The sequence below is a fragment of the Centrocercus urophasianus genome, unplaced genomic scaffold (genome assembly GCF_019232065.1).
Source record: "Centrocercus urophasianus isolate 14NV4802_14NV808 unplaced genomic scaffold, USGS_Curo_1.0 seq_18, whole genome shotgun sequence".
In the NCBI taxonomy this organism is placed as follows: Eukaryota; Metazoa; Chordata; class Aves; order Galliformes; family Phasianidae; genus Centrocercus; species Centrocercus urophasianus.
Genome location: NW_024884733.1, coordinates 23350137 through 23366069, shown reverse-complemented (window position 1 = coordinate 23366069; position 15933 = coordinate 23350137). Strand labels below are relative to the sequence as shown.

Below are 15933 nucleotides of genomic sequence, written 5' to 3'. Positions count from 1 at the left end.
TTTTCCCATAGGCCAGTAAGTACAGCAGTGGGAAGCTTTACCTATACAAAGTGCTGAGAAACGCATTCATCTCAGTACCACTCACTCCGTATTTCTTTCAAGTCTTCCTTAACAAGGCTTGTAATAAATAAAGACTAATACCAACATGACAATGCTGCTTTTTAAAATTGTTCATTTGCCAGTTTTAACAAGATAAAATAACTAATACTTAATGTGGACATTGTTTTATGTTAAAAAAAAAAAAAAAAAAAAAGAGAGAGAAAAAAAAAAGAACCAACCCCCCCAAATGAAGAACAAACACCCCCAACCAGCCAAAAGAGGACACAAAGGAACACACATGGAATGATGAAAAGGAACAACTATTTTGCACTGAAAAATATTGCACAACTTCAGGTCTGTCTGCTCCATTTTGCTCCAAGTAAGTAGGTACGTATGAGTTAAGCACAAAACTGTGTCCAGGCAAATCTGTGGAATTTGAGTGAATGTAGGACTGTAGACTGCTTTGCTTCCAACTGCAACTTGGAATTCTTCAATAAGAGAGCAGGTTGCTACCAGCTACAGGAATAATAAATAAGTCAACGTGTTGGTTCTACGTTTTGCTGACTAACCCTCCAAAAAGTATCCATGCCATGCACCGTTGTAGCTGGTCGGTAGACAAGGTCAAAGTACATGGGACTTTAAGCACAAATTGATAGAACAGTTACTCAAACTGCACATGAAAAACAATCAAGAACATTCCCTGATTTGTTGTGGTTGACGTGAGATTGCATCTCATTTTGCAAGACTGAGACTTCTCAATGTATCAGCACTGCATTCAATGCATACAAGTCACTGCAGGGTAGATTAAGAAAGAAAAAAGAAAAAAACCAAACATGCTAAGTGGATAAAAGTTCTTTACAGCTACAACCTTGCAAGACCACCTTGTAATAAGCACATCATTTTGCTGCAGAACTGAGCTAATGGTGTCACTCTGGCTACAGCAGTACTATTCTCCCCCTTCACTGCTGCTATGACAATCTGCATCCATACAAACGCTGCGTTTATGCGCAGAACAAAATATTTTTTCTCTGCTTGATAAGATTTCTTTTTGGTGGACTGCCGTGTCAGCAGCAGGGCTTAACAGATACATGTAATACAGGAGACTGAGATACAGTATGTTTATTCTTAACTTCTGAAACCTAAGAACTACAAGAACAAGAGATGCAGTATCCATTTGCTGCAATTCAAGACAACCATTTTTTAGGGAGAAAAAAGGTAGAATAAGTGATTGCTTCTAACACTATATTAGTTCTAATTTTTTTTTTCCAATTGTGGTAGCTTCACTGTTTATCGTCCTCCTGGTCCACTTTTATCTTGATCAAGTTCAAGTAGACATCCAAGTGTAAGGATTTGCTTTGTCCAAACCGAAATGAGTTCTAAAATCCATGACACCATAATTTCAGTTGCAGGACCTGTTCTGCATCTTCATATTCAACATCATTTGCAGAAAAGGGGTAATGCATCTCAGTTTGCTTACAAGCTAGGAGATCACTTCGAAGTCTGCATATTCCTAACTGCAAACAAAATATAGCACTTGTAACAGGTTATAAATAAACTGGTTTTCAAGCATAGAGCCAGCCCAACAATAACAATACACTATTAAAAAGACCTAAGGCAATGAATTCCATCTCCAATGGAGGGAAAAAAAAAAAAAAAAAAAAAAGAACTGTGCAAACAAGCTTAAAACTATTTCTTTGTGCCAGTGTTATAAAATGTAGATTTTAATAAAGCCTTGACCCAAATGCCAGGACTCGTGAAAAGAATCAGAAAAAAAAAAAAGTTACTTTATTTAGGAAAAAAAAAAAAATACTCTTATCTTACTGCTAATAAAATTGGATACACGCAGTTTAAACATTTACAGTTGCTGTAACACTTTACAATTCCTATATATGGGTGTAAGAACAAACATTAAAGACAATGGTGGGTCAAGGCTTTACATTAAAAATAACAACCTACTTTTTCTATATTCTCTAAAATACTATGCTTTTTTTTCCCAATATTTGCAGCCATTCAGGAGTATTTTTTATTCATTAGGAAATGTATATTTTGTGCATGACCTTAATTCCTAATTTCTGGCTCTTTGGGCTGAATGACAAAAGGATCAAACCCATTGAAGTGGATGGTCTCCTTGGAGGTTCACGGAGAAACCCTGGCTCAGTTAGTCTCGTATGATGAAAGCAGTGCTGCATCCACTGGCTCCATGCAGGATGGACAGGTAAAGGATCTCATCAACCAGTCATCTATACAGTCCAGGTGGTAGATGTGCATGCATGGCAGAAATCGAATAGGGTCCCCATACACAAAGTCCATCATACAAATGACACATCTGGGGAAACAAGAAATAGTTACGGTGATGGTAGCACACTGGAAATGAAAAGCAATGCAATATCTATCAGATGCGACCATCTCAAACAAACTTCTGTTATTATTGACAGATATGGCAAGATTTCTCTGTTACATCAGTGCTGGCTCCACCCAGCACTGGATTTCTTGGTGTTTTCTTCATACTACAAGCCCCTGACTGCAGCATTAGCAGGAAGCCTGCAGCCAGGGCTGGGGCAGCTCAGCATCCTGCACAGAACTAGGAACAGGAGATGGGAGTCATGAAGTTGAGAAAGCAGCAGCATGGAGTTATTTTCCCATAAAGGGAAGAAGAAAATAAAAGGGCATAAGTTACACATATGAGGGAAGATACATTTTGCTTGTAGCAGAAAAACAAAGGATAGAACAAAGAGGCTTCTGCGTGGAAGAAAGCTGCGTCAAATTACACTTCCTGAAAGAAAGGCAAACAGAAGGACCAGATGAGGTTTGCCATGGGATGTAGCACAGACCAGTGGACACCCACAGCAGCTCTGTAAGGTCTGTGGAACTTACTCTCTGATCTTCTTCTCGGAGCCATCTCTTCCAGGATCATAGACTCCCTTCGGTAGGTGCTGGATGAGGCCTATCCTCTGCGCTATTCGGATTTGCTCTTCCTCTGTCAGCTGTGTTGCCAGCCGGGTCTGGCTGGGGGTTGGGTGATACACAGGAACAGGGACTTGCTCCTAAAATTAAAATATTTCAGTTAATTGGTTTTTTTTTTAAAGGCTTTCCTAGTATTTCCTAGCACAACACAGGCAGCGTATTTAACTTTTCCTCTCTCAGTCCTACAAATGTTTCAGTGATTTCCCACTCCTCCTTTGCAAATTCATGGCTGAAATTACATACAGGATGGGTTTGTGAGTGACACCACAGCCCTGCTTCAGGACACACTGCTGGTGTTCAGTAAGTTTGGTTAATTTCCTCAGGGCTCAGGCTCTGTTTCACAAAGTCACAGTTCCCTTCCAATGCAACTGCCTTTTAATGGTTCCTGTGACCTGTGCACTGCTGGGACAGGGACAGCCAGCAGCTGAGGGTGACCTGTCATACAGTGGCACCCATGGCGTGGCTCTGACCTGCATGCCAGGGAGATAAAGCATCACTCCCCTCCCTAACACCGCACCTCTGAGCTGCATGCATCAGCCAGGGCAGGGCCCTGTCCTGTTCTGATGTTGCAAGCACCACAAGCTGCCCCTGACTTTATGTTTTCATGGCTTTGCTGTACTTCTGTGGATTACACTAGCTTGGGGGGAAGGACGGGGGGGACACAAGAGTGAGTGCTCCTCCATTTCTCACAGAAAAAGGAATGCTACGTGGCTCTCAGAGGCAGGGCCAGGAGAGGGTGCAGGTGTTTAATACAGCAATACAGCTCCCTTGGTAAAGTCCTGACAGCAAGGGGTTACAGAAACATAAAGAAACGCAGATACTGGAGGAAGAAAAAAAGATCGAGGAACTCAAAATGTCTGAAAGTAGCATGACGTGGAACTGCCAGTGAACAGCTCCACCAGCACAACAACCCAGCTGAGCACAGCATCACTGTGTAAGAAACTACAGCTAAATGAGATCCTGCTGCAAACTGAGCCCTTTGCATTTTGGACAGCTCTTGAGACGATCCTTCAGTCACAAGCCCCAAGCTGACAGCTTCAGGTGGGTTTGGGACAGTAAGCACAACCTTCAGCACTGAAGGCCAAACAAGGCCAAAAAGTCTCTCCCCTTTTCCAGCTGCATACCAGCACCTGCTCCTACCAACCCTCCGAGGCCATTCCCCTGAGAACTCCCTCTTATTTTAGGGCCAGCAGTGTCTTCATCCCCTCCACACTCCACAGCACAGTGCCATCCCAACATGGCAGCTCCCAGCCCATCTCAGCTCCCTCTCAGAACAGATCCATGGCCCCGTGCCATGGCCCCCATTAGGGCAGGGGACACAGGACGCTGTGTTGGCCACATCAGATGTTGCAGTGGCTGAGAACAGTGCTGCCTCTCTGCACAGGAACACGAAAAAGCAGGGGGCAATGGCTGCCAGGCTGCTGTGACAACACATAAATCGTGTTACTGTAAATAAAAACGAGTGGCTGTTCCATTCCCCGATCCCCGACACGCTGTCTGATGGCACTTTAATCTCTCCTCCAACTGCTATTAAAAGCCTGCCCAGCCCGAGCCAGAGCCCGCTGTGTGGAACCATGCCAGTGAAATGGAAGAACACGGCCACGCACAGTGCAGGGGTCAGACCTTGGGGAGCATCCACAGTGACCATCCCAGAGCCACCCACTCCACAGTGGAAGCACAGAATCCCTATGGGCTCACAGCCCCTCTGCACATCTCTGGGTCCATCAGCCCAGGCACCACAAGGCCCCGCATCCTGCAGGGTGGTTCTGGGGCCCTGAGGCTGCACTCCAGCAGTACTTGTATATACATACATTAAAAAAAGATCAGGTTATCCATCTAATTATTGCTACACTCCAAAGATGAGCATGGATTTATTGCTCTTCTGGCTCACTTTTATCTACCATGGAAAATATTTCTGCAACTGGAATTACAAAATACTGAATTTGTAGCCAAAGTCTGTGTTCTTTATCATTGGATAAAGATGCCAGGCGTTTCAAACTAAGACGAAATTTCATGCTAACTATTCTTCCATACAAATTTTTACACACACACACACACACACACACACACACATATATACATATATATATATATATGCATACAGCCAAACCAAACAATCAAACTCCCATATTAGTGTCAGCCAGCAAAACAAAAACTGCTCACTGGCACTCAGTTTGCTTTCATCAGTTATCCTTCCTTCCCCTGGAACACAGGAGCGGTGCTGCAGTCCCTGCATGGCCCAGCACAGCACAGGAGCAGCACGGCTCTCCCTGGCTCTGCACACACATCCTGCATTCCTATCGCCAGCCCTGCAGGAACAGCACCAATTCAGACTCCAGTGGGGTTCGTGTCTTCATGTCATCCTCAATTCTCCTCCACTGAGGGAAGAAAGGGGGAAAATACACAGGGCACCCAGAGGTCAGCATTTTTTACTTCTAGTGTAAAATAAACATTTTCACACATTGCTGGAAGCCCAGACACGGTTTCTGCACATGGACTCCCAGGCACGCTTGGGGTTCTGTCTAGAAAAAAGTCTTTTTGTTGGAGGTTTTCTCATCAATGCAACTTACCCTGGTTACTTATGCTGCTGTAAAACTGCTGCTATTTTGTTTTACCGCATTTCCATCTTGTTCCTGCTAGTGTAATGAATTTGTAATTCTCTGAAAGCAGGTCAGTGGTAGATCAGAAACTCTTAATCCCTGGATAAAGATTATTTTAAGATCCCTGCACGCTGCATATCAGCAGTATGTTATCAGGGCTTTTGTTTGTTTGTTGCTTTTAATAATTGCACCAGCATGCACAGATTATCCTTTTGAGAAGGTCAGAGGTGAGACGAACAATTCTGACATCCAGCAGCTCCAGAACTCAACCCTCACTGCTGCCTTCAGCCCCCACCTTCTACCCCTGACCTCCATGCTGGGGTTCTGATTCTACCTGATTCTTTTTTGATTCTATCTGGTTCTTTTTCTCCCCTGACCAACGCTCTCGGTGCTGATTTGCACCTAAACATCACCAGCACATCTGTGTGCATTCAGTCCAACAGAAGAGACAAAATTCCCCCTACCTATGTTTATCCCAACTTGTCTTCTGCTTTTTTCTTTTTTTCTCTCTCTTTTTTTTTTTCTAACAGTCTTCAAATACCAGCAGCACAGCACTTACACTCCTTGTGGTCGCTGCCTACTCAGTTAATACAAATAAACTGTTCAAACTGAACAGCCCAGTCGTTCCCACAGCTCCCTTCTGCAGCCCCTCCAACGCAGCCCTGTCTGTCCTGCACTGCACTGTCTGGGGCTGCAGGGTGGTTCACATCCAGCTGCACTGAGGCCACACCTGCCTCCCCGCTGCCCTTACAGCACCGCCATCACACACAGCTTCAGCCTTCCAGCTTCCCACCCCCAAGGAACCCTGACAGAGACAACTTCAGCTCACAGCTGTGAAGTCAGGAGGTGAGAAAAAAGATCTCGCTTTTTCTGCTTCTTGCAAAATCCCCACTGAATTGTATGAAATGTTCTCCTCTCGCTACTTTATTGCTCATAAGGAACTAACTGGGATAATGGTCCAGAGGTCTTTTCTGGAAATGCCATTCTGACCGGGATGAAAAGACTCGAGCTCCATCCGTATGTTAATACCCGTTCTGAAATAATATCCTCCCCCAAGACATATTACTGTAAAACCACTTGCCATTATAATGTGCATTATACTGCAACTACAGCTTACTTTAATAATCCTTAGAATATTATGAGCAGACTGCCAAATATAAAAACCTTTTTCTGCTGTACAGGAGAGAACAGTTCATTTATAAAGCTGAATACCAGTTGCCATAAAACATCGCATAATGAAATCGTTACCCAACCTTTTATATTCCTGCTTCCAGGTAGCCAGGCAGTATAAATAACTGCAATAGCTGAGCGCTTAGGCTAAACAGTTCTTTTTAAAGAAAAATTCCCATCTCACCTCTCCCGTTTGGAAGAGGCAGCAGGGATTGACAGCTGGGCTGGGCACACGCACACAATGAGAGCCATCAAGATCAGGTTTGCCCAGCAGACTCAGGGTGAACTGGATGCACGCTGCCTTCCCAGACAGAGAAGAGCTGCTCCAGGGACGTGGTTTCACACTTCTTACGTGTGCTGTCAACGCAGAAGACCATAGGCTGCCACTGTCCAGCCCTGCTGATGGCACCTGCTGCACCACAGAGACAGCTGGCTGGAGATCTCATTGCCCACCAAAGCATCTGGAACACCGAAGGTTATCAAGAAGAAGTGGTAGGAGAAAAGTAGTAATTAAAAAGCAGTAATTAATCCCTGGAAGCATAATCTCCTGACACAATCAGGTAATTTTTACATTGCCAGACTGCAGAGCAGGCTCCTCTGGCTCCAGGGCCACATCCCTGGGCGCATTCCCACTAAGCACGTCTTTGGTCACCAGCTCCCTGCTGGATTTAGCCACCCCTGTTCCTCCCTCCACCAATCCCATCAAATTCCAGGGGGTGAATTTGTGCAGAAAAGCAGTACTTGCACATTCCTGTCAGTCCCAGAGCACACAACCCCCACCTTCAGCCAGAGCCCTCCAACAGCTCCACTTGGGGGACCAGCACACAGTTCCCAGGAGACAACAGAGTCCTCACCCCACAGCTCCCGGCTTGTTTATTTTAAAAGGTTATTTTTATATGTGGAGGGAAAATATCCACAAATAGTTTACAGAGATCCACACATTTCTGTCAAGCTGAGGCAGAGAGCAGAACCAGGAAGGAGAGCTGCCCCAGACATTATTTAGGGGCACGCAGAGCGCTGCACCCCAAGGATGACGAAGCAGAGCAGCCAGCTGGGGACGGAGCAGCCCCTGCTGCAGCTGGTGCCAGCAGAACCACATGTACACAGATCATCCTCGCCCATATGCAAACAGCAACATCTGCACTGCTGGCACAGATCCTCTCCTCCTCGCACCTAGTGGTTATCTCTGCAGAAAGCCCCTCTCAGGCCTGGCAAGCAGAGGCGGCTGTTACAGCAGCATGACTGTATATACACAGCACTTCGAGCAAGATGGCTGCTGGGAGAACGAGGAGCAGATCTCACAACAAATGACATTTTGGGCAGAAAAAAAACTAGAACTGAGAAACTGAGTCCTAGAGAGCAGGGGAAGAGGCTGAAGACAAAGGTTGCGGTGAGGCTGCCTCTGCCTGAAGGGTCCAAGGCAAACCTGCTGCGTCCCACTCACTCACTGCCAGTGAGCAGGAGGCAAAAATAAAGGTTAGCCAAAAAACTGGAAAACAACTAATCCAGCTAAGGGTTTCTTTGAAGGCTGCATTCAAGCACGAGATGGGGGAAACACAGCAGAGCTGCGAGGGAGGGGCTGACAGAACACTAACCCACAGGAATCCTTCGCACTTCCTGCAGACGCCTATTTACGTTCTGGAAAGGGTAAGGCATCAATCATTGCAATTGTTTCTAGTGTAAACCAAAGCGATCAAGGCTAAAAGCAGCAGGGCTGATCACTGCATGCTCTCCTGATGCCAGGCCGGGGTGCAGCACAGCTCTGTCCCAGCACACCTGTCAGCCTCCAGACGCCTGTCCCATGCACTGCCCGCAGCACTGGAAGGCTCTGACAAAAGCCCCAAGCTCACACACCTGCTTCTGTGGGCCAAGCCGAGCACCAGTAGCCCCTGCTCGCCTCCCAGAAGCACATGGGGATGAGGGTGACCCAAGGTGATCTAACACAGCGCTGCCTCTGAAATACCAGTCCTGCCATCTCCTTTACAGTGGCTCCCATCGTCGGCAGTGCAGGCACTGTTCTGACCCACCTCCTCAAAAGCAAACACCATTGTCTGCAGACACTGCAGTGCCTGGAAAAGCTGGGAACCAGCACTCCCCTCTCAGGGCTTTCAGACAATCCCAAAATATTGACCCTGAACACTTAAGAAATAGCAAGAATGCTAAAATGTATCTTTTGGCAATTGGTTACCTCTGCTTGAAGGAGATTCTAAGAACTCAGCCATTCTCAGTATACTTCAGGAACAAGGCAGCAAAGTAACAGCAGTCAGTTCTAATTAGCTAAGAGGAATAGCAACGGAAAAGGGCCAAAATAGCAAACATGAAAATACACGTGCACCAAAGACATGAGCAATCCATCAGGGGAGGACAGCTGAAGTATAAATATGTACAGGCTGTGCTTCCACGTGTAAATCTGAGACGTGTCTATGTATATTTCAGTGTGCATTACAAGAGCTGGTCTGGCCTATTAGCAACACAATAACACAGAGCAGGAAAATATCGCTCATTCCAATGCAAAAGTAGGAATGGACTTCAGAAGTATATAGTGGGCACGACATCAAAGGATTGGTGATGTCAAGTGAAGAGTGATCTCATCTGTAAGATGTAAGATGATCAGGGCATGCGTTATCTGGGCATTACCTTTCAGTGGTATGGCAACCATATTCCCAAGGCACACAGGGCCACCCAGAACGCAGCTTAATGGCCTCATCCAAAACAAGTTTTAACAGATACCCACAAACAGCATCAGATCCAAGTCCTCACACAGCAAGCTCCTAAAGCAGGGCAGACACAGATACAGCAGGCAGAACTGGAACAATATCACCCAAGTATGGTCTTCTGGGAGGTGTTGCTTTAGCCTATGGCAAGAGGTAACACAGGTAATGAAAACAGATCAACGTCAGCTATCTCAGATGATCTGCCTTTTTAATAGTCTGTTTCCCACCTCCCCACATAAGAAAAAGGGGCAACGCATGAGAATGCTTTTGGCAGAGCCTGCCAGAGACATTCCCTGACCAGGGGAGCAGGCCAAGAGCACTTCAGCCAAGCTGCGCTGACCTGCAAGGGTTGGGAGCAAGGGCTTCTCCAGACAAGGCAAGCAGAACAGAAGTGGTGGAGACATTTCCATCAGGCCCCGCAGCACTAAGTCCAAGATGGTGGGATACCATTCACAGCCTACAGCACGAGGAGAACAAACCAATGGTTCCGCTACAGCACAGAGACACAACTGGTGTGTGGCACCTGCTTTGAGTCATGCCAGCCAGCACGGCAACCCATGACAGCAGAGTTTGTTCCAAAACTCAGGAACCTGCAATACACTTCACCTGACCATAGCCTTGTACTCAATCTGAAATATTTTAATTACATTTTTAACAAAATCATCTTCAATTACGAGTGCTCGCTCAAGCAGGAAGCTGCCACACCTTGGCTGTTTGATGGCACACTCAGATCTGCAGCCATTTTTATTTCCTTAATTGCATCTGAATTTCAACAGAGCATTAGAAATACGAAGTGTTTCAGTCTAATACGAAGTGTGTGCTCCTGAGATCAACGCATACGACTCAAAACCTGAGCCAAGGCCACAAATAGGGACTTGCAGAGGGACCCAGCAGCCTTCCGAGGCCAATAATAGCACACAGTCATGCTAGGTTTGGCAACAGCTTAACCATAGGGCTTTCCCCAGCATGTTTCTCCATCAGCTTGTTGCAAAGCCACAGATATGTGAAGGACACACCACACCTGCCATGCACTGGGGTCAGTGCAGTAGGAGCCTCCCTGAACAGCTGTCCCTTGTGTCACCATAGCACGCCAGCCTGGAGATGTGTCCCCATCATCACCCTGCCATCACCCACCTCCCTCCTACCCAGCCTCGGGCAGCCAGCAAGGCACATCTGCTGCTTCTCCAGCACTTTGAGCTGCAGCGCAAAGGGTTTGGATCAGGCAGCACTGCCAGCACCACTGCTGCATACCAAGGATTTTCGTCAGCGATGCCCACGCGCAGTCCGGAGCATCGCTCTGTGAGGAGGCTGTCACCTCTCCCAAGTGCACTCCCACGTCATGCTTCTGCGAGAAAGAACACACACAAGAAAGGCGATCTGGCTATTCGTTTAGTGCCATTTGATAACAACATTAATTATTTCAGCTACGAGTTAATAAGCAGCAGGAGTGAATGGCCAGAGGCACTGCTTCCGGCTATCAGCTCATCTCTGCTGTCATTTATCAATCTGAGGGGAATGTCTCAGGCATCAATGATTATTGCTACATCTGTTGTTTCTTCGCTTGGGTTATTTTAAAGTAGTACACCATCTAAAGGCAAGGAATGACTGGACAAAAACTAAGCTGTCTTAAAGCTTTATGAAGCTGCTCCCCTTCCCAATGCAGTATTAGCAGCCAACACAAGGGCAACGTTTCTATTTTCTTCCAGCTCAGTCTTGTCCTCACAAGCAGTGACTCTGCATTTTTAGTCACAGGGCACGAATCCAAGCGTGATCTCATCCAACTGTCAAACCACTTCTAACAGAAAAAACGCCTGTGCCAAGAACAGGTAGAAAAATCATAAATAGCTCTCTCAGGACTCAGTTATACAAGCAAAGTACTTCCAGAACGTATTTTTCCTACTTATTTTCAAGTCTGCAATGCACAGAGGCAGTCAATGAACACGGGGCCATCCCCAGCCTGTCACCAGAAAACACACCTTCTTACAGTTGCATACAAAATGCCTTCAGTCACTGGAGCAGCCAGGCTGCTCTGCGCACGTTCTATTGCACAAATGAATAAGCTACGATGTCCTTCAGCAACCATACAGGCAACCTCTTCTCTAAGCAACATTTTGAGTCTGTTATTTCTTTATATGCTCTTCTTTAGATCTCACCCATGTTTGTTTGACACAGAAAAAGCACCGCTGAAGATTGGAGGCCATGGTGTCTTGTTGTCAGTCCAGGCTGCCCTTAGTCAGCCCGCTGCCCTGCTTACACATGCTTTCATGGAAAGCAGCCACAGCCTTACTTACAGTAAGACCAGCTACCTGGAGGAAATCTTGAGGCCTTACAGCAACAGCACACTGATGGAACTAGGCACACCACACGCCATTGCACCACCACTGCAATCAGAGATGTGCTGCTCGATGCAGGCAGCTCCTGCACCCAAACACTTGCATTTGACCCACTGACATGCTTGCTCACATGAACACGACTGGAAGGCACCACAGGACCCCGGGAGATGCGCAGGCAGCAGGCCACGGGCTTCAGTGCAAGTGAGGTGTGTGCTGAAAGGCCCTTCTGAGCCAGAAAGCTGTGTAAGAGGAAGGCTTTGAATACAGAGAGGTCATTTGGCTGAATACGGGCTGCCCGGTGGGAAGACAAAGGCCTATCTTACCCTGAAATACCCGCATGTGAACAGCTGCAAAACTGGAAATGCCCAACACGGCCTGAGCTCATCCCTGTGCTACGATGGGCTCTTCATGAGACAGAAAGTGCACCAGAACATCTAAGCTGGTGCTAAACACAAAGCCACCCCAGGGCTGGGGCTAAGAATGAAATCCCACTGCAATCCCACCAGGCCACGTGCTGAGGCACAGCTCTCGTGCAGGTGATGCACTCAGTGCTTTTGGTGTGGACACACACAGCATGGGACATCATGCCACCAACACTCCTTCAAAGTATTATGAAGATGTAAGGAAATGCTTCCACTCATCTTATTCTCCTGCCCTAATGTTTGGGATGTCTGCTACAAGCCACTGGATCACTAAGGGAAATGTTGCCAGGCACAAACAAGCTCCAGTCATGTCGAAATACCAACAGGGAGTAACACTGAGCTACAGATGGAAAGCTTTCAGACAGTAAGACCAGAGGTACTCCATTTGTTATGTCAAAAACAAACAAACAACACAGCCACAGCCAAACAGCAATCCCAAATAGCACCCAAATAGCAATCCCACACCCAAATAGCAATCCCAAACCCAATAGAAAGCCTTGGGAGTTCTCTAGGTCTAATTCATGGCATCTGGCCTAGCATACACCTTGTTACTCAGGAGTCATTACAGTGTGGCTACAGGTAAGTAGTAATAGCTAGAGAGCCTTAAAGAGAAGGAGAAAAGAAAGAAAAAACAGATGGGAAACTTTTTGCTGGGATTCCAACTGTAGGAGCAGAAACACTGCTGCTCAGTTACTGCAGAAATATTTTAGTTATCTTTCTACGTTATTTAAGCTTATTTGCTAGGCTGTACTCTGTCAGCAGAGCTTTCATGAAGTATTTGCAACCACAAATCCCTTTTCAGCATTACCACAGAACTTGGGAGACCATGGCTGATTTAATTATGAGCTGTTCCAACAAACCCCAGCAAAGCTGGAACCTTACTAGAAGAGTGTGTCTGAGCACTCCTCCATCCCTCCGGGCTGGGTGCACTGACACCAAGGAGGAAGAAAGCTGTTGCTGTATTTGTTCTTGTGGATTTAAATACAGTAACAAAAAGATAGGGACCAATTTCAGTAGCAACTTTGTTCTCAGCTTACTGGATAGCTTCCAAAAGGACACCTACCCTAAAAACATCTCTTGGAGAGAGGACAGTTGCATCATAAAGTAACCTAGGTGGACTGCTTCCCTGGGGACATCACAGATTTCCCAAGTCATCCCTCAGCTAATAGGCAAGGTAATAAAGTCAGTCTGAATTCTTGTCTTCACCTGGGATACCTCCTTTCCTACAGGCAAATTTCCACTGCAGTAAAGACACAAAGTCACTGCAGCTTCTGTTCTTCCACTCGCTTTGCATCAGGCAGCAGCAGAAGAAACAAAATGGTCACCTGGGAAGCGGGCAGCTCCAGAACTGACCTGGGGGCAGAAAAGAGCTTGGCACAGCTGGACCTGTGTGCTCTGGTAGGAAGGAGCCTCATGGCTTCAAATGAGATCTGCTGAAAGCCACACAGGAATTGCCTATGTGGCACTTTCAGTCTGGTATATTTGCTTAAAGAAACTATCACTGCTCAGGTGAGGCTTTGCACAGAAATTAGCCTTGAAATACCACACAGGTCTGGTCCTGGCTTTGTCAGTAGGGGTTCACACAGTGCTGTGCTCCTGGTCAGGTCCAGAACAGTATAACCCAGTTTACTCAAGTGAGAGAAGGTCACAGCTATGAGAATGAGCAGAGGTGGATTGCCTTGTGGATCCCTGAGCTGCACGTTCTGCAAGTTTTACCTGAACGTTTCTATTACTTCCACTATCAGTCAAAATTCACTGCAAGATGCTGAGCAATCAGGCAATGATTCCTCCACCACTTAAAACATGCCTGGTTTTTATTCTTTTTTAAGTTTCAGTGACCATGGATCAGACAAGATTCAGTTTTTTAGGAAAACTGAGTGTCTTGAATATTATGCCCACTGACAAGCAAAATAAAAATAGAAGCTTTAGCCTAGAAAAACAAAGGCTGAAAGGTATTTAAGATTGATCTCTAAATAAATCAGGAGGGTAAACATTGGGAAAGGAAAAACAAGATCTACTGGGTACAAGAAAAACAAGTGCAAGTTGGCCATAAATATCTAGACGCGAAATAGCTTCTTGAGCTTTAGCTCCCTGCTGATAAGAGACTCTCTTTAGGAGAGGTAAGGGCAGAACTTGACCAGCTTCTTGTAAGCACTGCATAGAATAACACGTACAACATAAAATCCATAAAATAACACCTTACAACACATATAACGTATATTGCAGAAAATAACTTCACTGATCACACACAGAGCTATTCATACTTACTAATATGCAAATTCTAATATTGTACCAAAAAGGTCTGCTATCCAAGTTAACATAAGCTATGATGCAGTGTAATGACTAACAGCAATGCTTGTATCTAACACGATGCAATCTAAACAAAATAGAGGAAGTGGTGCTCATTAAATCTGAGCCTCATTTTGTTGAAGTGATAATAAATGCCTGCAGACACTGTCAGGAGCAATTCTACCTGGATGTTTAAGATGCTAACAAAAGAAAAGCTTCAAGAATGAGCAGTTTTTTAATAAAATCATTCTGTGCTACTAGTTCTGGCAATCAAGACAACTGCTGAGAAAAGCCTTCGGTTTTCTGATCTGGTTATAGACTGTTCCAGTGCCCACTGAATTAGCCTGTTCCACAGCCACTGCTACCTTCGGTTCACCACTGTGCTCTGACAATTTCTTACTGCACCCAACCCAGCTATAAAGCTTACACAGGTTGGGTAGGCTCATGTTCAGCACACAGCTGGAGCTCAAGAGCACACGAGCTCTTCTTCCTCCCCTTCTCCCAAGGACAGGGCAGGACATAAAACAGCAACAGACCTGGTCTCATCCCTGCTGGCTTCCTGATAGCCCAAAAGTGGAAACCACCTGCAGCAGAAGCACCAAGGTTTTTGCTCAGACCCTGCAGGACACTTTGCAGGTAGAGGCAGGAGAAAGGTGGGGCCGAGAACAGACCTGTAGGAAGCCCGTCCTTCTGGCAGTACAGTCACTGAAGTCCTACCACACGTGGCAACCTCCAGCTTTACAGACCTGCTTTGCTGCTTGCACTGCGCCAGGCAGCTGCCTGGGGAGAACTTGGCCCATGACACAAGTGAACAAATACACATTATTATTTATTATTATGCTCCACACTGACACGCAGGCACCTTGCTGCTGCAACACAGTAAGCATTCTACTTCTAGGATTTAAAATATATATATATATTATATATATATAGCTATCTTACTTTGGTTTGGTGCATTACTTAAGTCTTTCTAAGAGACAGGGTGATAACTATCGGTCTAATGTAAATAGTTGCATTTCAGCTGGACAGAATGTATTACTGTATTCAAACTGAAAGCTGGCCAGCATATTTTATAAAAGAAAGCAAGGAAAGCAGCAGTGGCCTCCATTGAAAGACAACTCATAGCTCTGCAAGGTGGTGCTTGCAGCTGGGGAAGGCTGGCTGTGGCTTAGGGGCCTTTCCTGCAGGTCAAGCCAAAAATTGCTCTTGGCCTGACTTAGCTCTAGGATTCAACAAACTGATGTGGCTACATTAGCTTCTACCTTGATATAATTATATAATTTCTTAATTCTAAACTTTTTAGACAACAGGGAGCTTGTTGCATTAGAAGCCACATACCCCGGCACTCCTCACATACACACACACACACACACACACACACACACACACACACACACACACA

General features: G+C 45.8%; 1 protein-coding gene across 1 annotated transcript in view; it reads right to left on the bottom strand.

The window, feature by feature from the left end:
- Positions 1–876: 876 nt before the first annotated feature.
- RNF11 (ring finger protein 11) overlaps positions 877–15933 on the bottom strand; it is a 26549-nt gene continuing 11492 nt past the window's right edge. Inside the window, exons 2-3 of the mRNA XM_042819031.1 lie at positions 2914–3083; positions 877–2365 (exon numbers count right to left, since the gene is read on the bottom strand). Of these exons, the coding sequence (XP_042674965.1) occupies positions 2194–2365; positions 2914–3083 (342 nt within the window). The 3' untranslated portion in view covers positions 877–2193. The remainder of the gene's footprint in view (positions 2366–2913; positions 3084–15933) is intronic.